At 38.7% G+C, this 24,026-nt stretch overlaps 2 protein-coding genes and 1 pseudogene across 4 annotated transcripts in view; 2 read left to right on the top strand and 1 right to left on the bottom strand.

Moving 5' to 3' along the window:
* The window catches only part of MAGED1 (MAGE family member D1), a 55,715-nt gene extending 54,816 nt beyond the window's left edge, over positions 1-899 (bottom strand). For 2 of the 3 annotated variants that reach the window (XM_055337653.1, XM_055337654.1), the window contains exon 1: positions 852-899. The gene's annotated coding sequence lies outside the window, so the exon portion shown is untranslated. The remainder of the gene's footprint in view (positions 1-851) is intronic. The other variant, XM_055337652.1, reaches the window with a different exon arrangement.
* An 8,246-nt stretch (positions 900-9,145) lies between these two features.
* On the top strand, positions 9,146-9,443 carry LOC129517529 (small integral membrane protein 14-like; annotated as a pseudogene).
* A 106-nt stretch (positions 9,444-9,549) lies between these two features.
* Positions 9,550-12,117, top strand: LOC129517920 (ATP synthase subunit d, mitochondrial-like). The gene is made up of 2 exons (XM_055338025.1): positions 9,550-9,553; positions 11,612-12,117. The coding sequence occupies exons 1-2, from the start codon at positions 9,550-9,552 to the stop codon at positions 12,115-12,117; spliced, it is 510 nt and encodes a 169-aa protein (XP_055194000.1).
* Positions 12,118-24,026: the final 11,909 nt, after the last annotated feature.

Genomic DNA, 24,026 nt, shown 5'->3' with positions numbered 1-24,026 from the left:
AACTCATGAAAAAATAAATTTGTGATTGGATGTCATATCTGTCAACCATTTCTGTCCTATGACAAGTTCTAAAGGAGATGGGAAAGCTTCCACCATCAAGAATTGACACTAGTTTTACAGGCAAAACCCCTATGACTGCTCCTCTAAAAAGTGGGGATTGAGTTCTGTGCCAATTTTTTTTTTTTTGATGTCAGGAGGGTTAAAATCAGTGCAGTTTCTGATGCATCATTTTGGTTAGACTAAAAATAAACTCAGCAATAATATAATAATCTGAACAAGCTCCTGTGTCTTAGGACTAAAATTTCTGCCACTGCTTATTTTAAGGAAAGAAAACAGCGTTGACCTTGAAACGAAGTCACACCTGGTTTTGGCAAGTTTTTAATTCAATGGCCTCTGAAAGAGGCGGGCAGGAGGGACGGGGGGCGGGGTGGGGGAGAGTAAAGTACTGGAGCTGAAGGAAAAGGAAGGGCGTAGATTCCTAATGGGAGAAGGGGGTTGCAAAAGTTTTGAGACTAAAAGGGGCCGGGGAAGAAGGTGGAAGTTAAGAGGTAGGAAAAAATCTGTGGTAGAGGAAATGGCCCAGGCTCAGAAATATCAGGAAGAGGATCTGGGGTAACGAGGAGAGGTGAAGAATGACCAGGGATAAAAGGACAAAAGAGAGAGGGAGGACAGCCTGCCATCTTCAGAATAGGTAGACAGGCGACCGGAACCATAAGCGTCAGAAACATCCTTCACACAATGTGCTCTGGGGATGAAATCTTTCCACCCCATGTTGAAGCAAGGAGGAAAGCTTCCCGGGAGGGTTTGGAGACTCACTCGTGAAAATTATGAGCCTCTTTCTTTCCACTCACCTCAGTGAAGAAAGCCCCGACACAACGATGGCGTAACCGGAAGCGCTCTTTTCCTTCGTTTGGCGGAAACTTATTTTCCGACGCCACGCCTCCTTTACAGGCAACTTCCTGTGCCTCTCTAGCAAGCTTTTACAATACTTTATTGCTCTGGCTTTCAGCGTATCAGAAGCTGGTTAGTGATGTGAACCGGCTAAGAAACAGTAACTTATTACAAATTAAAGCTCTAGGGTCGCCTGGGTAGTTCAGCGGTTTAGAGTCGGCCTTTGGCCCGGGGCGTGATCCTGGAGTCCCGGGATTGAGTTCCATATCGGGCTCCCTCTCCCTCTGCCTCTCTCTTTCTGTGTCTCTTATGGATAAATAAAATCTTTATTTTTTTTAAGATTTTATTTATTTATTCATGAGAGACACAGAGAGGGAGAAGCAGGCTCTACGCAGGGAGCCCGATGTGGGACTCGATCCCGGGACTCAAGGATCACACCCCGGGCTGAAGGCGGCGCTAAACCGCCGAGCCACCGGGGCTGCCCTAAAATCTTTAAAAAAAAAACAAAATTTAACTCTAGTCATCCGAAGAACTGCATTATTTCAGCCAAACCCCACGTATCCAAATTTGTCACCTCGCCTTATTGATTTAGCCTTTAAAATACCTTCCTAACCCTTAGTGCCTTGACTCTTGGATGTCAACAGTTACGTATTTGCCATACTGGTTTACCGTTTTCTAACATACCATGTTGAGTAAAAAGTTCATTTTTATAAGTGGCATACTTCGATTTCGAGATTTAAAAAAATCTTAGATCTGAATCATTTTTGTCTCGGAATAGTATCCAAAGAGTTACATGCTATACTCAAATTAACAAATAAAGGTAAATTCATCTAGAAAGCATTCTTGTATATGTATATACCCCCCCCAAGAAAATGACAACTGACAAAACTTTCTCTTTTTTAAAAAAATTTTATTTATTTATTTATTTATTATGAGAGACACAGGCAGAGGGAGAAGCAGGCTCCATGCAGGAAGCCCGACGTGAGACTCGATCCGGGGTCTCCAGGGTCATGCCCTGGGCTGAAGGCAGGTGCTAAACCGCTGAGCCACCCAGGGATTCCCAAAATTTTCAATAATAAGAATAATCCTTACTCTGGTTAAAAGTTCAGTATTGAATTACCTATTGCCACTACCTCCAGAAAACACTGGGCCCAAAATCTGTACCTGTTTTCCTTTTTTGTGGTTATTTTCAGTCAATCTACTACTATACAGTGAGCATCTACCATGTCCCAAATACTGCGCTACACTCATGGGCATTGCAATAGGAACCCACAGCTTAGGAGCTAAATGTGACATTTTAAACACATAAGAGCCTGGCATAAAATAGGTGATTATTGATGTTTGTCAGATGAATAAATAACCAAAATGTGGTCAGGGAAATGACAGGGGCCAGCACCATGTTCTTACTTTTGATGGTATTTTTATAGTTCATTTCAACATTTTAACTCATATTTTGTCATTCAAACAGCAGATTCTGAACAACCACTCAGCGTAAGGTTCCGTTCCTGATATTGCCCATATAAAGAAGAATAAGACCCAGTCCTGGATTTCAAGACCCTCCAAACAGTGGGGGAAATGAATACATAAACAAGTAGCAACGCTATAATGTGACAAAATAATAGGTAAAGGAGACCGTGTAGGAACTATGACTATCCCATTGATTGGTGAATACTAAAAACCTGAAATACACCTTATCTACTAGAGAGTGCTCAATAAAGATTTGCTTAATGTTGAATAGATTATTGAATGGACAAATGAAAGGGAAGAATGGCAGTGGACTTGAAGTATACTGTGAAAGGAGTAGTAATGGGTCATGAATCTGAATGTTAGAAGAGGCCAGAGAAGGAAGGATCATGGAGTTTGAGCTTAATTATGAGGAAAACAGAAAGCCAAAGAAGAATTTTAAGCAAGAAAGTATTTAGTAATATTTAAAACCAGAATACAGAAAATGGGTTGTACTGGTGCAATCTGGAGGCAGAGAGGTTGATTCAGAGGATATTGGTGTAATCAAAGAATAAATACAGAAAATTAGGGGCTTATGCTATTAATAATTAGTTGTATTTGGGAATTGAGCTGGAAAAGTTAGCCAGTGGATTATCAGAAATCCAGAGGCATCGAAATCTGATAATTTTTCCTCGACTTCCTCCACATTCAAAATTTTGACAAATCCATGCAACAAATATTTATCAAACAGTTAATATGCACCAGGCTCTGAGGATAGAGCCATGACCAAAATGGCTATAAATTTCTGCCCTCACAGGAACTACATTTTTGTGTCAGATAATAAAATATTTAAGAAAAAACATACCAGAAGGTGACAAGTATTATGAAGAAACAAAGCAAGTAAGTAGGATAGCAATGTACACAGGGGAAGAGGAGACGAATGCTATTATGGAAAAACTCACTGAAAGGGTGATGTATGAATAGTTATAGATTTCATCCATTTCTCTCAGTCATCAGGATCACTTAAGTACAAACCCTCCATGTTTCTCCCCAAATCCCAACTCCTTAGCATGGTATACAAAAACCTTGGTAGTCTAACTTTGTCTCTCTCTCTCTCTCTCCAGCCTCCTCTCTAACTACTCAGCTTTTCCTTTTCCCACCCCAAGTCAAAGTCTCATACAAGTGCTTACAATTTGGAAAGCGCACTGAGACCTCAAATCTACATGCTTTCACACCCTGCTATCTAGTATCACCTTTCATAGATCAGCTCATATTTTATATCTATCATTAAGCCTTGCTGACTCTTCCTTCCACTCCTTAATCAAAACCAGACAGCTGTTCCTCTTTTCTGCTTCCACCATGTATCTTGTTCTTATCACTTTATTTTATTCACTCGACAAACATTTGTTAGTTAACTACTGTGTGCTTGTCACTGTTCAAGGCAATACAGATACATGTTTAATTAAAGGAGTGGAAAAAAATCCTCACACATTTGAAACTTACATTTTAGTGAGGAACACAAGCAATAAGCAAAATAACATAATAAATACGAATTTATAAAGCTGTAGTTCTCACCTCTGGGTGCCCATAATAACCACATGCATTATTTTCTATATATCATATATTATAATAAAGATATAAAGAATAATTTTAGAGGTACCTGGGTGGCTCAGTCAGATAAGCATCTGGCTTTCAGCTCAGGTCATGATCCCAAGGTCCAAGGATCAAGCCCCTGCTCAGCAGGGAGCCTACTTCTCCCTCTTCCTCTACTCTTCCCCTACTCATGTTCTCTTCCGCTTACTCTGTTCTCTCTCTCTCAAGTAAATAAATAAATAATCTTTTTTAAAAAGAATAATTTTAAACAGGTACCCAAAACTGACACAAAATCATATGCAGTAAAAACTTTCTACCTTATACCTGGCCCCTAGTCATCTGGTGAGTTTCTTAGTTATTCTTTCAAAGATATTTTATACATATGAAAGTAAACACACATATATTTTTTAACATTTTTACCAAACAACAGCATATAATACAAACTATATTGCATCAATATTTTTTTTACTTAACTATATATGCAGGCATGTGTTTCACCTTGTTACATAAAGAGATCTGTCTTTTCTTAAAATTACACATAGTAGATTACTTTTTTAGTATGAACAGTACCATGAACATTAACACATGCATAGATTCATGTAACCACACCACAATCAGGATACATAACAATCCCATAACCCCCCAAAGTCTCTATGATACCCTGTTTTAGTCACACAGTCTTCCTTACCCACAAATCCTGACAAAGACTCCTGTTCTCTTTCTTTTTAAAAAAAAATTTTAAAGAAGATTTTATTTATTTATTTATTCATGACAGACACACACACAGAGAGAAAGAGAGAGAGAGAGAGAGAGAGAGAGGCAGAGACACAGGCAGAGGGAGAAGCAGACGCCATGCAGGGAGCCCGATGTGGGACTCAATCCCGGGTCTCCAGGATCACACCCCGGGTTGAAGGCGGTGCTAAACCGCTGGGCCACCAGGGCTGCCCTCCTGTTTTCTTTCAATCTAGTTTCTGCTTTTCTAAAATGTCATACATGGAAGCATAGAACAAGTAACCTATTGAGACAGGCTTCTTTTGCTTAGGATAACACCTTTGAGATTCATCCAAGTTGTTATATGTATCATTTGTTCATTAGTTTTTTTATTTTTGAATAGTACTTCATTGTATAGATTATCACAAATTTTTTATCCATTCACCAATTGAAACATTTGGGTAGTTTTCACTTCTGGAGATGATGAATTAAAGGCTATAATATTCATATGCAGGTTTTTGTATGAATATAGTTTTAATATCTCAAAAGAAATACCTAGGAGTAGGATTGGTCATGAATGGTTATGGTATGTGGAAGTTTAACTTTTTAAGAAACTGCAAAATGTTTTCCAAAGTGGATGAACCAGTTTGCATTCTCACCAGCGATGTGTGAGTTCTAATAGCTCCACGTCCTTGCTAGCACTTGGTATTATTCATACTTTTTTAAAGTTTTTATTTAGTTAAGTAACCTCTACACCCAACATAGGGCTCGACCTCACAACTCTGAGATCAGGAATCGTATGCTTTTCCAACTGAGCCAGCCAGGAGCCCCTTCATACTTTTCTCAATGTTAATTATTCAAATAGGTATGTGGTAGATAGAATGTCTGTGGCTTTATTATCCACACTGTTTGTTAAAAGGACTATTATTTCTGCATTGAAACTGCACCTTTGTAAGAAGTCAGTTCACCATATTTGTATTGGTCTATTTCTTAAATCTTTTTTTTAATTTTTATTTATTTATGATAGTCACACACACACAGAGAGAGAGAGAAGCAGAGACACAGGCAGAGGGAGAAGCAGGCTCCATGCACCGGGAGCCCGACATGGGACTCAATCCCGGGTCTCCAGGATCGCACCCTGGGCCAAAGGCAGGCGCTAAACCACTGCGCCACCCAGGGATCCCTGTATTGGTCTATTTCTAAATATTCTTTCCCACTGATCTATATATATGCCATCTCTTTACCAATACCACACTGTCTTGATAACCATAGTTTTAAAGTGAATTTTAATCTCAAGTAGTGTTATTCCTCCAAATTTGGTCTTCTTTTTCAAAATAGTTTTGGTTATTCTAATTCCTTTGATTTTTTCCTATATGTTATGGAATCAGCTTTTCTATAACTACAAAAAATCTTGTGGTGTTGGTGGAAATTGTGTTAAATCTAGATTTGGGTATATCCTTCATCTTACTATGTAGATTCTACAAATCCATGAATACTAGATGTCTTTCTATTTCTTTAGATATTCCTGGATTTCTTAAATCAGTGTTTTATAGTTTTCAACATGCAGGTCTTGTTTATTTTTTTTTGTTAAATTCACACCTAATTGTTTCCTTTTTTGAGTTATCATAAATAGTATTGTTTTCTTCAATTTTGTTTAATTGTTGGAACTATTGTATTCTTTTTTCATTTCATTACTGGTTTTCAGATATATGATAGATTTTGTGTGTTGACTTAAATCCTGAGTTTTTGTTAAACTCACTTGATATTTCTAAGGGTTTTTGTTTTATAGATTCCTTGGGAGTTTTTTTCTAGACAATTATGTTGTCTGCATGTAGGGAAAGTATTTCCCCTTTCCAATTAGTATTATGTTGTTTCTTCATGAGTAGTTGTACCATTTTGGACTTCCACTACGATGTTGACTAGGAGTGATGAGAAGAATCTTTTTGCTTTGTTCCAGAAATTAAAGGGAAAACATTCTATTTTTCAGCATTACGGAAAGCAGGAATGGCTATAATATTAGAAAAAAATAAACTTGAAAACAGAAAAATTTATTACAAGTAAATAAAAACATTTTATAATGATAACAGAGTATATCCATCTGTAAGATATTAAAAATACAAACACAGATGCATATGCACCTAAAACCGGAGCCCCAAAGAAGAGAAACAAAGTCATAGAATTGAAGAATGTTAAGGAGAATTCAACAATAGTTGGAAACTTTAACGCTCCACTTTCAGGAATGTATAGGACAACAAAGCAGAAGATCAACAAGGAAACAGAAGACTTGAACAACAATATAAAGAAACGAGACTTAATAATAAACTCCCTTTTAACAAGGTAGAATACATATTCTTCTCAAGTACACATGGAAACTTCCCCAGGATAAACAATATGTTAGGCCATAAAATAAGCTTCAATAAATTGAAAATCAACAAAATAAACAAAAAATGTTTCTCTGAAAAGACTAACAAATTCGTAAATCTTTAGCTAAACAGAACAAGAAAAAAAAGACTCAAATTACTAAAAGAAGTAATGAGACAGCAGTTGTTACTACTGACATTAAAGAAAGAGAAAGAATGTAAGAGAATACTATGAATAACTGTTTGCCAATAAATTAGATAACCTAGGTGAAATGGACATATTCCTAGAAAGAAACAAACTACAGAAACAAATTCAAGAAGTAGAAAATCAGAGTAGGCCTATAACAACTATAGAGATTGAATTTGTAATTTAAAAAACTTCTCACAAGAAAAAGCCCATGTCCAAATTCTTTTAAATAACTAATTATAATCAATACAAATTCTTTACAAATTGTTACAGAAAATAGAAGAGAAACATTTTCCAAATTCTGTAAGGCTGGTATTTTCCTACAAATAAAAGTAGACAAAAGCATGAGAAGAAAAGAAAACCATAGGCATTTATGCCAAAATCCTCAATAAAATGCTAACAAATCAGGACGCCTGGGTGGCTCAGTGGTTGAGTGTCTGCCTTGAGCCCCTACATTGGGCTCCCTGCAGGAAGTCTGCTTCTCCCTCTGCCTATGTCTCTGCCTCTCTGTGTGTCTCTCATGAATAAAATTTTTTTTAAAATACTGTCAAACCAAACTCACTGATGAGAATTATAGAATTAAAGAATTATACTTCATGATCAGGTGGAATATATTCTAGAAATGCAAAGTTGGTATAACATCTGAAAATCTATTAAAGTAAGATGATATCATATCAATAAAATAAAGGACAAAACCCAAATAATCATTTGGACAAAGACAGAAAAAAGCATTTTACAAAATCCAACACCCTTTCATGAAAATAAAGTAAATAAATAAACAAACAAACAAACAAACAAACAAAACATCAAACTAGGAATAGAATGAAGCTTCCTCAACCCTACCTCATACTATATACACAAATTAGCAAAACGTGGATCATAGGACTAAATATAAGTGCTGAAGCTATGCAAATCTAAGAAGAAAATATAGAAGTAAATCTTTCTGACTACAAGTTAGACAAAGTCCTTTTAGATAGGATACAAATGTCCAAATAACAGAATAAAAAACTAATAGGTGAACTTGGACTTACAAAATTAAAATCTTTCATGCTCCAGTGGATACCATCAAGAAAGCGAAAACCCTCAAAATGGGAGAAAATGTTTGTCAATCATATATCTGATAAAGGACTTGTATATATTATATATAAAGAATTTGTACAACTCAAAAACAAAGACAAATAACTCAACTTAAAATATGGGCGATAGATACAAATGGACATTCCTCAAATGGCGAGTGAGTACATGAAAAGATACTCAACATCATTAGCCATCAGGAAAATGTATATCAAAGCCACGAAGAGAGGAATTATAAATATAACCTTGTCAGTTATTCAGACTGTCAACCAGCCCTGTCTCAGGGACCCAAAGATTGAGGGTTTTTAAAAATATATTATATTTATTTATTCATGAGAGACACACACGCACACACAGGTAGAGACAAAAGGCAGAGAGAGAAGCAGGCTCCATGCAGGGAGCCCAACGTGGGACTTGATCCCAGGTGCTGAAGGCGGCGCTAAAACGCTGAGCCACCCGGGCTGCCCAAGATTGAGTTTTTGAGAAAGATTATTATGGTAATAAAAGCAGGATGCAAAAATAAAAGGAACCATAACAATTCCCTGAGGATGGAATCTGAGATAATTTTGATAATGATCAAGGTGAGGAAACCTGGAGGCATATTAAACCTCCCTAGGTTTATTCAAAGCCATTTAGGTAGAATTTGGCAAGAACTGAAGTTTCTGAAGACAAAGTGAGAACAGAATTAAAGAAATATTCCGAAAACAGAGGAGGGGAGGAAGCCAGCGGCCAGGAGCAGCAGCGGCCTCGGGCGCCCCGAGCAGTCAGTTCCGGAAGCTTCAGGCGGTCTTTCTGCCGAGCCTTGGTCCCAGCCCCCATCCTCCCCCACCCATCGGTTGTTGTCTGGGCAGATTTAAACAGTCAAGTTAAATCAAGCTGGGCAATCATGGCAGAAGGTGGATTCGATCCTCGTGAATGTGTTTGCTCTCATGAGCATGCAATGAGAAGGCTGATCAATTTCTTGAGGCAGTCCCAGTCCTACTATACAGACAGGATGTCTTCAGGAATTACCAGGGCCCTCTGGTGATAATGGCATCAGTATTACCATGGTCTTGATGACCTGGATGGTTATTGCAGTGATCTTGTTTCTACTGAGACCTCCTAATTTAAGAGGATCCAACCTAATTGGCAAGCCAACCAGTCCTCATAATGGACAAGATCCAACAGCCCCTTCTGTGGACTAACTGATACAGGCAGTGAAAATAGTTAACACCTTGCACGACCAAATAAACGAAGATAACCAGAGTACTCTTAATCCCATTTGACTGTTTTTCCTTTGGCATCTGCAATATGGGTTGGTATCGTTTCCATGAGCTTCTAGAAATTTCACTTGCAAGCTTATTTTTGCTTCCTGAGTTGTCACCATTCCTTTTTACAGTATATTTGAGTAAATAATTATATTTAAAAAGTTACATGGGCTTTTTTGGTTATCCTAAACTTAAACATTCTACCCATTCTATTTGTAACTGTGATCATAATTTTTGGTGATGATTTCTGGCCTGATTGAAGGAAATTTGAGATCTCTGCCCTTAAATATTTTAAATAGTTTTGATGGGTTTTAAAATTGCTTTTTTTCATAAGGTATTTATAAAGTTACTTGGGGTTGTCTGAGATTGTATGAAAAAAATTAGAACCACACTGTATTTACATTTACCCTGATGCTTTTTAGTGGGTGGTGTTTTTTTCTAGTTCTTGGGACTGTGGCTGTTGTGCCCAAGATTGCGAATCCGAGAAACCACCAAGGAGCCCACACCAATGCAAGCACACGAGGGTTTATTTGCAAGCTAGAGCTTGGGTCCAAGTATACCCGACACAGCAGAGCAAGGACTTGGACCCCAAAGTGGGTTACAGCTGGGTTTTTTATAGGCTGGTCTAGGGGATTTTCAGAAGGGGTGGAAGAATTTCTCAAATTCTGTTTACATTCTGATATGGGGCCTTCAAGGCCATTGAGCTCTGTTCTCATTCTAATATGGGACTTTCCACCATGGGCGTGGGCTCTGTTGTCTTTCTGATATGGGATTCCCTGCTGAGGACATTCTGCAGTTTTTCCCATAAGGTTCAGCTCTTATTCACAGGGGCCTAAGATGGCTGTCCTTGTGCTAATGCTAAACTTTAGGTGGGATGGCCTTAATTTTTCTCAGCCTCCACAGTGGCAACCTTTGGAATATTTTACAAATCTGTGTCATCCACTACAGCTGGCTTATGTGGCTAGAAAAGGAGGGGGAAAGAAATAGTTGTTTACTAAGTTTTTTATTCCCACAAAAATGTCTAATATTAGGAGAACTTTAAATAAACATGACTTAAATATGGTGGATGATTTACAGCCCATTATAGCTCACAAGGTTCGCGAAAGGAGGAAAAAAGTTAATTCTTTCTGCCTTTGCCAGGTATATTCTATACAGTAATAATTTAAGCTATAATTTATTTGTTAAATGAGTGCCTCTCAGGAACCTTCTTTTCCATTCTAACACTTCCCTGTTAAATGGAACTATCTTAAAGCTGTATTGGGGGCCTATTTCGTTACTGAAATTTGAATGCTATTTACTTATTTAGTCTATTTTTTTTTCTGTGAAGAAAAAATCGAGTCTTTTGTTATCCTTCTGACTTTAGAAAATATTTGATGAATTCTTGGTTTACTCTGAGGGAAAAGGAAGAAAATGAAAAAATAATCAAGGATCTTTTTCTCACCCCTTATCTCATTCTTATTTAGTAATAAGATGGATTGGGCAGCCCTGGTGGCTCAGCGGTTTAGCACTGCCTTCAGCCCAGGGTGTGATCCTGGAGACCCAAGATGGAGTCCCACGTGGGGCCCCCTGCATGGGGCCTGCTTCTCCCTCTGCCTGTGTCTCTGCCTCTCTCTGTCTCTTTGTCTCCCATGAACAAATAAATAAAATCTTAAAAAAAATTAATAAGATGAATTGGGGTGGGGAGCTCCATTAATAAAAGTAAGATTTTGCAATGTATAAAAAGTAAAAGGTTACATTGTTTTGCTCACTTTGAAAGAAAACAAATACACATGGCATAAAAACAAGTCTGCATGACCTATGTGGTTATGGAATTTTTTTCTTAGCAAGTGATTACAGATGGTTTATGGAGACTAGAAGATATTTTGCTATCATGTAAGGATTTCCCCCCCAGATCAGTCTAGCCTTTCACTGTATCGATCTGAGAAATTGCTTGTATGAACTAATAAACTTCTCTATATCATTGTACTGTTTAAAAAAAGAAAAAAAAGAAATATTCCTTTTAAAGTATTATTTTATTTATTGGTTGCTGAGGTATGGGAAACATGAAATATTGGTAATTGGCAGACAAAAAATCATAAACTCGGCTGTGGACTGTGGGCCACCAGGGTCGGTGAAGGATCTCAAGATAGCTGGGCGAAAACTTGCTCTAAAAACTATTGACTGGGTAGCTTTTGGGGAGATCATACCCCGAAACCAGAAGGCCATTGCCAACTCCCTGAAATCCTGGAATGAGATGCTTACCTCCAGGTTGGCTACTCTTACTGAGAAACCACCTGCTATCAACTGGGCTTACTACAAGGCCAATGTGGCAAAGGCTGGCTTGGTAGATGACTTTGAGAAGAAGTTTAATGCCCTGAAGGTTCCTGTGCCAGAGGATAAATACGCTGTCCAGGTGGATGCTGAGGAAAAAGAAGATGTGAAAAGCTGTGCTGAATTTTTGTCCCTCTCAAAGGCCAGGATTGAAGAATATGAAAAAGAGCTGGAGAAGATGAAGAACATAATTCCATTTGATCAGATGACCATTGAGGACCTGAATGAAGTCTTCCCAGAAACCAAATTAGACAAGAAGAAGTATCCCTATTGGCCTCACAAGCCAATTGAAAATCTATAAACTTGAGTTGAGGAGAAAGCCCCGGCCCTCATATTATAAACACTGGACATTAAAAATAATGATACAGTAAAAAAAATCGTAAACTCAGAAAAGAATATCATTTAAAAACAAAAACTTTGACTTATTACATAGACAAAAAAATGAAAAAGAGGAAGTCATTATTTTCCCAATTAAAATCATGATCATAATTCCATTAGCATCACTCATTTTTGCTACCATCTACCAATATTCTACTATGTGAATGATAAACAACAGATAACAGTGAGATTGGGGTGGGTTTTAGTGTCAAACTGGGAAAACCTGTACATTTAGGCCCAGTATTTTGGGAAAAAGTGTTGGCAAGAATGTGGAGAAAAGGAAACACTCTTGCACTGCTAGTGGTAGTGTAAATTGGTGTCACAACTATGGAAAATAGTATGAAGGTTATTTGAATATTAAAAATAGAACTACCATATGATCCAGGAATTCCACTTCTGGATATTTATCCAAAGAAAATAAGATCACTAATTTGAAAAGAATCTATGGACCCCCATGTTCATTGCAGCACTATTTACAATAGCCAATATATGTAAGCAATTTAGTGTCTATCAGTGGAAAAATGGATAAAGAAGATGTGTTATACACACACACACACACACACACACCACAATGGAATACTATTCATCCAAAAAAGAAGGAAATCTTGCTATTTGCAACATCATGGATGGGCCTTGAGGGCATTATGCTAAGTGAAATAAGTCAGAGTAAGACAAGTACCATATGATCCTGCTTACAGTGGAATTTAAAACAAAACAAAAACCAAGCTCAGACACAGACAACAACTGGTTGCCAAAGGCAGAGGATAGGGGGTCAGCAAAATGGGTGAAGGGGGTCAAAAGACATAAACCTCCAATTATAAAATAAATATATTTTGGGGTGTAATATAAGCATGTTGACTATAGTTAATAATACTGCATTGCATTGAAAGTTGCTAAGAGAGTAAACCTTAAAAGTTCTCATCACAAGAAAAAAATTCTTTTGTATAACTATGTATAATGATAGATATTAACTAGACTTGTGATCATTTCACAATATATATGTGTACTGAATCACTATGCTATACAGCTGAAATTAATATAATGTTATATGTCAATTATACCTCAACAAAAAAAGCAAAAAGTTTTTTGAAATTGCCAACTGCAAAAAAAATACAGAATATATAAAATGAGACTACTTATAGAAGACAGGGATTTATAGTTGAAGTGTGGCAGCAATAAAATTATATGGCTTTATTCTGACAGTAGCATAAGTTTCTTCAAGATCAAAATGAAGAGCAGGGTAGTTTTCTTTCTTTTTTTTAAGATTTTATTCATTTGTTCATGAGAGACAGAGAGAGAAGCAGAAACATAGGCAGAGGGAGAAGCAGGCTCCATGCAGGGAGCCTGATGTGGGACTTGATCCTAGGACTCCAGGATCATGCCCTGAGCTGAAGGCAGACGCTCAACCACTGAGCTACCCAGGCATCCCTGAACAAGGTAGTTTTCAATAAAACAGAGCAATGGTGGAGGATGAGGGAGCCTTCTAGAAGTGCTTGAAAAGTTTAATATCTTGATCTTCGTGGTGATTGCACAGATATATAAATAATTGAGCTGTACACATATGAGCAGTGCATATTACTGTCTGTAAAATACCTACATCTAAAAGATATTAAGAAAAAAGAATAGATGCTTTTGCTTATGAGCAATGTGGAGTAAAAAAGATCAGAAATACTCTCATAGCTGAGACAACAAGTAAATGTTTCAAATCATACGAAACATCAGTTTTCAAGACACTGGAGATCCAGAGATTCAAGTTTGGAGACAAATGAGGTGAGCTCAAAGATTTTCCCAGTCTATTGCTGTGAGAGATTTTTCTGGGCTATGGTTCAGGGAGGGAGAATTGAAAAAAGATTGATGGACTCCCTACATTGAGAAGATAGAGCTAAGTGTCCAGAGAGATCTAGATGGCTAGAATTTTCAAGAAAGAGTACTAAAGAAAAGAAACTGCATAGAGGTAAAACCCCAGATATCTACAAAGATTCCTCTTCAGCATGTAGCTAAGGACTGATCAGAACACACATTTGAGGAAAGTACCCTCCAGGCCAGGTAGAGAATCATCCAAAAGGATTAGAGCTAACTGTGGGGTGAATTCAGGACCAGAAACAATGCCTGTTCCCACCAGCCATACTAAAAAACCTCAAAATTCATTGGGCACTGGATCAAGTACGTGGAAGGGTGGCTTTGGTAGGGAAATAATTAGGCCTAGATTGAACACTATTCCAATACTGTAACAAAACTTAAAAAGCATGACTCAAAAGGATCAAAGTATGTCCTGGTACCTTAACATGTCACAGACCTATGTCAAGAATATTTAAAGGAATATAGACGTATTCAGCATTGAACAAGGTAAAATCTACAATGTCTGGCTAATATACAACTAAACATAACAAAGAATGAAAAGAATGCATAAAAATATAAATTACATCGAAGAGAAAATTAAAACAATTGAGACTGATCCAAGGCTGATAGAGATGTTAGAATTAGGAGCATAAGGGCAGTGGGCGGCTCAGTCAAGTGTCCACCTTTTGCCCAGATCTTAATCCTAGCATCCGGGGACTGAGCCCCACCTTGCCTTCCTGCTCAGTGGATAGTCTGCTTCTCCCTCCCCTTGCTCTTGTGCTCTCTCTCACTTTCTCTGTCTCCCTCTCAAATAAATAAAGTCTTTTTAAAAAAAGAATTAGGAGTCATAGACATTTATTTTTTTTAATTTTTATTTATTTATGATAGTTACAGAGAGAGAGAGATGCAGAGACATAGGCAGAGGGAGAAGCAGGCTCCATGCACCGGGAGCCTGATGTGGGTGGGATTCAATCCTGGGTCTCCAGGATCGCGTCCCGGGCCAAAGGCAGGCGCCAAACCGCTGCGCCACCCAGGGATCCTGTCATAGGCATTTAAACAGACATTATAGCTATATTCCATCTATTCAGAAAATTAAGTAGAGATGGAATATTTATAAAAAGACCCAAATAGACATAATGGAGATGAAAACTAAACTGTTCAATGTAAATATGATGGATAGAATTAATGGCAGATTAGGCTGCAGAAAAAAAAAAGATTAATGTAGTTGATAGTATAAGCTGTCCAAAATAAAACACAGAGGAAAAAAATGAATCCTACAAACTGAACAGAGTATCAGTGAGATCAGTAAGTTGTGGGACAATTTACCAAGTGACAAATGGACGGGTAATTGGAGGGTCTGAAAGAGGAGAGGGGAAGGAGAGAAAAATTGAAGAAATAATAGCTGAAGATTTCTAAATTGATGATACCAATCACCATCCAAGATCTCACCTAGAGTCACCTCACTGGAACAAAAAATGCTTCTAGTGTTGCAGGATTGCAGGGTTCTTGTCTCACAGAGTTGAGGAATGAATCTTGTGGATACAAAAGGGTGAAGTGAAGTGAAAGTTTATTAAGTGAAGATAAGAGCAGAAAGGAAAGAAAAAAGCTCTCCAAAATCAGAGGGGTCCTCAAAGGGTTCCCACTGAGGGATTTTAGTGGCAATCTTTTATTGATATCCTACTAGGAAGCTCATGGCCTTGAGATTCTTGTGCCATCTTAGTTTGTTCCCTTATCTCTTGTTCAGCTCTGTCACAGCATCTACATCTGCCAGGAATAGTTTCCCCTAGTCAGGGGAGTCAGGGGCCTCCTATCTCTCCTACCTATACCTTAACGCCTTCCCTATTCATAAGACAGGACCTGTGGACAGGAAGAGCTACACTGGGATTGTGAGGAGTGACAGATTGTATACATTTTAATTAGTGGGGATTGGGGATAGTGCAAGTCTCTCAGAAATCTGGAAGCAAGGCTATCAGGACCTTGAGAGGCCAGCTGTTGCCAGGATAAAGTCCCTTTTAAACAGTAAGTCACAAAGGCAGCCAAGAGTTCCTTGAGGAACGTCACACCCTGCATGTTTCAGGTATCTCTCAGAAGTCTGCAAGCTGTAAGGAGATTTTTTAAAAAAGATTTTATTTGTTTATTCATGAGAGATAGAGAGAGAGGCAGAGACACAGGCAGAGGGAGAAGCAGGCCTCCTGCAAGGTGCCCAATGTGGGACTTGATCCCGGATCCTGGGGTCATGCCCTGAGCTGAAGGCAGATGCTCAACCACTGAGCCACCCAGGTATCCCAGGATATTTTAATTTAATCTGCATTTTTTTTGCCTTTGTTTCCCACATCACTAGTCCTTTTATCACTTGGGAATTTGCATAAGTTTCAGGAGCCCTGTGTCTGGAATCTGGGTCAAAGAGCAAATATTGTAACAGAAGATGCTCCTGGTGCTTTTTATCACTTAGGAATTTACAAGGGTTTTAGGAGCTCTGCTCCAGACACTGGAGGCTGAGGCTAATATATGTTTGTTCTATTATGTTACAACTGTGGGATGCCTGGGTGGCTCAGTGGTTAAGCATCTGCCTTCTGCTCAGGGTGTGATCCTGGAGTCCAGGGATCAAGTCCCATCTAGGGCTCCCTGCAAGGAGCCTGCTTCTCCCTCTGCCTATGTCTCTGCCTCTCTCTCTGAATAAATAAATAAAATCTAAAAAAAAAACCCAAATAAATTAATTTTTATTAATTTAAAGACCATTGTAAGTAAAAGTTGAGAACTGAGATACTTCATTTCTTACAGAAAATTACTATAAATTAATTCTAGCTATAATGTTGAATTTTTGTGTAATTAGATAATTTAATACACTTGCATCTTGTTTTATCTAGTCTCAATCCCATAGCTCTCAATCTTGGCAGCATAAATTACCTGGGGAGCTTTTATTATTTCTTCGTTTGTTTATAAATTTAAATTCAATTAATTAACATATAGTGTATTATTAGTTTAGTGATTCATCAGTTGCAAGTAACACCAGTGCTCATCACCTCAAGTGCCCTGACCCGAGGAGCTCTTAAATATATGAAAGACTAGGTATACCTGACTGGCTCAGTCAGTAGACTGTGCCACTCTTGATCTCAGGGTTATAAATTCAAGCCCCACATTGGGTATAGAGATTACTTAGAAATATAAACCTTAAAAAAAGTTTAAGAAATATTGAAGACTAGATCACGCTTCCAGATATTCTAATTTGATTTGTCTGAGAGGCCCTGGGGTAATTGGATTTTTTCAGAAGTATGCAGGTGCTTCTAACTTGTAGACAAAGAACCTTTGGCATAGACTGAGATAGGAATGATTGCTTAGCAGGGCAAATTACCTATTGAATACAGAGGAAATGGATGATATGATTTGCTCAATGGATACTCAATTTTTATTACTTCTCTAGTCCCAATCTAATCTCTTTTAGGGTGTTTTTTCAACTTGTTCTCATATAAGTTGTCTACATCCACGTGCTCAATGATCACCAAACGTTCCTTCATTCATTCATTTATTCATTCAATGCTTTGTATGCTGCATTCAAATCTTGGGATTCAAAGAAAATAAGGCATAATTCCTTGGCTTTTACATGCCACAATCTAGTAAAGGGAGTGAACATGTTAACAAATCTTCCTTGTTATAATCCACTGTGTTCTAAGTGATTGTTCTTCATTATGCAGTCAGTTATTGTTTTCCACACAATTTCTACCATCATCATGGGGCAACTTCAAGATTTCTTTAGATTGTCTATCAAATTTAGCTTCAAATCTCCTGCCCACAATTCAACAGCCATTAATTCTATCCACTTCAAGCTCAAACTATGACTTTTACTATGAATCATACATTACAACTTAATATAATTTATCTCTCAACATTTACCAGTAATAATTTTCTTCAAAATTGATACCTTTCTATCTCTTTTACCCCTACTATTAAGTACTGTTAGCTTATGCCCCTTTCTTCTTGATGTCCTCCCAGGAACATCATACTTTAGGTGCCATACTCTATTTCAAGGACAAATTCAATTAATCAGTATTGATGCCTGAAGCAGTATATCAAAAATTTTAAGGCCATATCTCAGATCGAGTACTAGTGTCTGCCAATGGATATAGGAAAGGGGGTGTCAGCATACTTGCCCTCCTAGTTTTAACATTGTATTCCCAGACATCAGCATTAACAAAATCACACATGTAACTATTAGATACAAAATTCTTTTTTTAAATGATAAATTTATTTTTTATTGGTGTTCAATTTGCCAACATACAGAAAAACACCCAGTGCTCATCCCGTCAAGTGCACCCCTCAGTGACCGTCACCCATTCAGCCCCACCCCCCGCCCATCTCCCCGTCCATCACCCCTAGTTCGTTTCCCAGAGTTAGGAGTCTTTATGTTCTGTCTCCCTTTCTGATATTTCCCACACATTTCTTCTCCCTTCCCTTATATTCCCTTTCACTATTATTTATATTCCCCAAATGAATGAGAACATATAATGTTTGTCCTCCGATTGACGTACTTCACTCAGCATAATACCCTCCAGTTCCATCCACGTTGAAGCAAATGGTGGGTATTTGTCATTTCTAATGGCTGAGTAATATTCCATTGTATACATAAACCACATCTTCTTTATCCATTCATCTTTCGATGGACACCGAGGCTCCTTCCACAGTTTGGCTATTGTGGACATTGCTGCTAGAAACATCGGGGTGCAGGTGTCCCGGCGTTTCATTGCATCTAAATCTTTGGGGTAAATCCACAACAGTACAATTGCTGGGTCGTAGGGCAGGTTTATTTTTAACTCTTTGAGGAACCTCCACACAGTTTTCCAGAGTGGCTGCACCAGTTCACATTCTCACCAACAGTGTAAGAGGGTTCCCTTTTCTCCACGTCCTCTCCAACATTTGTGGTTTCCTGCCTTGTTAATTTTCCCCATTCTCACTGGTGTGAGGTGGTATCTCATTGTGGTTTTGATTTGTATTTCCCTGATGGTAACTGATGCAGAGCATTTTCTCATGTGCATGTTGGCCATGTCTATGTCTTCCTCTGTGAGATTTCTCTTCATGTCTTTTGCCCATTTCATGATTGGATTGTTTGTTTCTTTGGTGTTGAGTTTAAGAAGTTCTTTATAGATCTTGGAAACTAGCCCTTTATCTGATACGTCATTTGCAAATATCTTCTCCCATTCTGTAGGTTGTCTTTTAGTTTTGTTGACTGTATCCTTTGTTGTGCAAAAGCTTCTTATCTTGATGAAGTCCCAATAGTTCATTTTTGCTTTGTTTCTTTTGCTTTCGTGGATGTATCTTGCAAGAAGTTACTGTGGCCAAGTTCAAAAAGGGTGTTGCCTGTGTTCTCCTCTAGGATTTTGATGGAATCTTGTCTCACATTTAGATCTTTCATTCATTTTGAGTTTATCTTTGTGTATGGTGCAAGAGAGTGGTCTAGTTTCATTCTTCTGCATGTGGATGTCCAATTTTCCCAGCACCATTTATTGAAGAGACTGTCTTTCTTCCAGTGGATAGTCTTTCCTCCTTTATCGAATATTAGTTGACCATAAAGTTCAGGGTCCACTTCTGGGTTCTCTATTCTGTTCCATTGATCTATGTGTCTGTTTTTGTGCCAGTACCACACTGTCTTGATGACCACAGCTTTGTAGTACAACCTGAAATCTGGCATTGTGATGCCCCCAGATATGGTTTTCTTTTTTAAAATTCCCCTGGCTATTCGGGGTCTTTTCTGATTCCACACAAATCTTAAAATAATTTGTTCTAACTCTCTGAAGAAAGTCCATGGTATTTTGATAGGGATTGCATTAAACGTGTAAATTGCCCTGGGTAACATTGACATTTTCACAATATTAATTCTGCCAATCCATGAGCATGGAATATTTTTCCATCTCTTTGAGTCTTCCTCAATTTCTTTTAGAAGTGTTCTATAGTTTTTAGGGTATAGATCCTTTACCTCTTTGGTTAGGTTTATTCCTAGGTATCTTATGCTTTTGAGTGCAATTGTAAATGGGATTGACTCCTTCATTTCTCTTTCTTCAGTCTCATTGGTAGTGTATAGAAATGCCATTGATTTCTGGGAATTGATTTTGTATCCTGCCACACTGTGAAATTGCTGTATGAGTTCTAGCAATCTTGGGGTGGAGGCTTTTGGGTTTTCTATGTAGAGGATCATGTCATCGGTGAAGAGGGAGAGTTTGACTTCTTCTTTGACAATTTGAATGCCTTTAATGTCTTTTTGTTGTCTGATTGCTGAGGCTAGGACTTCCAGTACTATGTTGAATAGCAGTGGTGAGAGTGGACATCCCTGTCTTGTTCCTGATCTTAGGGGAAGGCTCCCAGTGCTTCCCCATTGAGAATGATATTTGCTGTGGGCATTTTGGAGATGGCTTTTAAGATGTCGAGGAATGTTCCCTCTATCCCTACGCTCTGAAGAGTTTTGATCAGGAATGGATGCTGTATTTTGTCAAATGCTTTCTCTGCATCTAATGAGAGGATCATATGGTTCTGGGTTTTTCTCTTGCTGTTATGATGAATCACATTGATTGTTTTACGAGTGTTGAACCAGCTTTGTGTCCCAGGGATAAATCCTACTTGGTCATGGTGAATAATTTTCTTAATGTATTGTTGGATCTGATTGGCTAGTATCTTGTTGAGAATTTTTGCATCCATGTTCATCAGGGATATTGGTCTATAATTCTCCTTTTTGGTGGGGTCTTTGTCTGGTTTTGGAATTAACGTGATGCTGGCCTCATAGAATGAATTTGGAAGTACTCCATCCCTTTCTATCTTTCCAAACAGCTTTAATAGAATAGGTATGGTTTCTTCTTTAAACGTTTGATTAAAAAAAAATAAACGTTTGATAGAATTCCCCTAGGAAGCCATCTGGCCCTGGACTTTTGTGTCTTGGGAGGTTTTTGATGACTGCTTCAATTTCCTCCCTGGTTATTGGCCTGTTCAGGTTTTCTATTTCTTCCTGTTCCAATTTTGGTAGTTTGTGGCTTTCCAGGAATGCGTCCATTTCTTCTAGATTGCCTAATTTATTGGCGTAGAGCTGTTCATAATATGTTTTTAAAATCGTTTGTATTTCCTTGGTGTTGGTAGTGATCGCTCCTTTCTCATTCATGATTTTATTAATTTGAGTCTTCTCTCTTCTTTTTAATAAGCCTGGCTAATGGTTTATCTATCTTATTAATTCTTTCAAAGAACCAACTCCTGGTTTTGTTGATCTGTTCCACAGTTCTTCTGGTCTCGATATCATTGAGTTCTGCTCGAATCCTTATTAACTCTCTTCTTCTGCTGGGTGTAGGATCTATCTGCTGTTTTTCCTCTAGCTCCTTTATGTGTAAGGTTAGCTTTTGTATTTGAGTTCTTTCCAGTTTTTGAATGGATGCTTGTATTGCGATGTATTTCCCCCTTAGGACTGCTTTTGCTGCTTCCCAAAGATTTTGAACAGTTGTATCTTCACTCTCATTAGTTTCCATGAATCTTTTTAATTCTTCCTTAATTTCCTGGTTGACCCTTTCATCTTTTAGCAGGATGGTCCTTAACCTCCACGTGTTTGAAGTTCCTTCCAAACTTCTTGTTGTGATTTAGTTCTAATTTCAAGGCATTATGGTCTGAGAATATGCAGGGGACGATCCCAATCTTTTGGTATCGGTTCAGACCCGATTTGTGACCCAGTATGTGGTCTATTCTGGAGAAAGTTCCATGTGCACTTGAGAAGAATGTGTATTCAGTTGAGTTTGGATGTAAAGTTCTGTAGATATCCATGAAATCCATCTGGTCCAGTGTATTATTTAAAGCTCTCGTTTCTTTGGAGATGTTGTGCTTAGAAGACCTATCGAGGGTAGAAAGAGCTAGATTGAAGTCACCAAGTATAAGTGTATTATTATCTAAGTATTTCTTCACTTTGGTTAATAATTGGTTTAAGTATTTGGCAGCTCCCACATTCGGGGCATATATATTGAGGATTGTTAAGTCCTCTTGTTGGATAGATCCTTTAAGTATGATATAGTGTCCCTCTTCATCTCTCACTACAGTCTTCGGGGTAAATTTTAGTTTATCTGATATGAGGATGGCTACCCCTGCTTTCTTTTGAGGACCATTTGAATGGTAAATGGTTCTCCAACCTTTTATTTTCAGGCTGTAGGTGTCCTGTCTAAAATGAGTCTCTTGTAGACAGCAAATAGATGGGTCCTGCTTTTTTATCCAGTCTGAAACCCTGCACCTTTTGATGGGTTCATTAAGCCCGTTCACGTTCAGAGTTACTATTGACAGATATGAGTTTAGTGTCATCATGATATCTATTCAGTCCTTGTTTTTGTGGATTGTTCCACTGAACTTCTTCTTAAAGGGGAATTTAAAGAGTCCCCCTTAAAATTTCTTGCAGAGCTGGTTTGGAGGTCACATATTCTTTCAGTTCCTGCCTATCTTGGAAGCTCTTTATCTCTCCTTCCATTTTGAATGAGAGCCTTGCGGGATAAAGTATTCTTGGTTGCATGTTCTTCTCATTTAGGACCCTGAATATATCCTGCCAGCCCTTTCTGGCCTGCCAGGTCACTGTGGAGAGGTCTGCTGTTACCCTAATACTCCTCCCCATAAAAGTCAGGGATTTCTTGTCTCTTGCTGCTTTAAGGATCTTCTCTTTATCTTTGGAATTTGCAAGCTTAACTATTAGATGTCGAGGGGTTGAACGGTTTTTATTGATTTTAGGGAGGGATCTCTCTATTTCCTGGATCTGAATGCCTGTTTCCCTTCCCAGATTAGGAAAGTTTTCAGCTAGGATTTGTTCAAATACATATTCTGGACCTCTGTCCCTTTCGGCGCCCTTGGGAACCCCAATTAAATGTAGGTTTTTCTTTCTCAGGCTGTCGTTTATTTCCCTTAATCTATCCTCATGGTCTTTTAATTGTTTGTCTCTTTTCCTCAGTTTCCCTCTTTTCCATCAACTTGTCTTCTATGTCACTCACTCGTTCTTCCACCTCGTTAACCCTCATCGTTAGGACTTCTAGTTTGGATTGCATCTCATTTTTTAATTTCTGCCTCATTGGATCTAAATTCTGCAGTCATGAAGTCTCTTGAGTCCTTTATGCTTTTTTCTAGAGCCACCAGTAGCTGTATAATAGTGCTTCTGAATTGGCTTTCTGACATTGAATGTAATCCAGATTTTGTAACTCTGTGGGAGAAAGGACTGTTTCTGATTCTTTCTTTTGAGGTGAGGTTTTCCTTCTAGTCATTTTGCTCAGTGCAGAGTGGCCAAAAACAAGTTGTACTGGGAAAAGGAGAAAAAGAGAGAGAAAGAAGGAAAGAAAAGAGAAAAAGAAAAAAGAAAAAAGAAGAAAAAAGAGAAGAAAAAGAGAAAGAAAAAGAAAAAGGAAAATAAAGGGTAGGGGAAAGCAAACAGAAATAAAAAAAAAAAAACCACGGGGGAGTATCTTCTGATTCTGTATACTTTAAGTCCCTTGACTTCCCCTGGAACTTGTCCGTTTAGCTGGTCTTCTGGGGGAGGGGCCTGTTGTGCTGATTTTCAGGTGTTAGCACTTGGGGGAGCTGCTCTACCCCCTGCCTGGTGCAGGGCTCGTTGGGGGTTGTTTACCCCGTGAGGCCCCTGGAGGAACAACCCCAGGGGTTGCGGCCAGCTCTGGAGCCCTGGATTCAGCCCCTGCAGTAACTAAAGAGCTCTCAGTCTGCAGGGCCTGGAGGCTCCGGGGCGGGGCCGCTGATCTGCTCAGCTCGGGGTAGGAGCGTCCTTGCGGTCCTGGACCCTCCTGGCCTCTGCGTGTCCCGGGGGGAGGCCTGATCCTGGGCTGTGTCCTGGCGCCCTGTGCTCCGGGGCCTGTGCTGTTGGATTCGCACTCTTGGCCGCGCAGCCCCCTCCATGGAGCCGCCGCCCGAGCCCCTCTGAGCTGGTCCGGGTCCAGCCGTGCACGTTGCAGTCTTTTAGGGAGCTCTGCCGCGGGGTATGGCGCACTCTCCTGG

Source organism: Nyctereutes procyonoides, unplaced genomic scaffold, assembly GCF_905146905.1.
Source record: "Nyctereutes procyonoides isolate TBG_1078 unplaced genomic scaffold, NYPRO_anot_genome, whole genome shotgun sequence".
In the NCBI taxonomy this organism is placed as follows: domain Eukaryota; kingdom Metazoa; phylum Chordata; class Mammalia; order Carnivora; family Canidae; genus Nyctereutes; species Nyctereutes procyonoides.
This window is presented reverse-complemented; position numbering and strand designations above follow the sequence as displayed.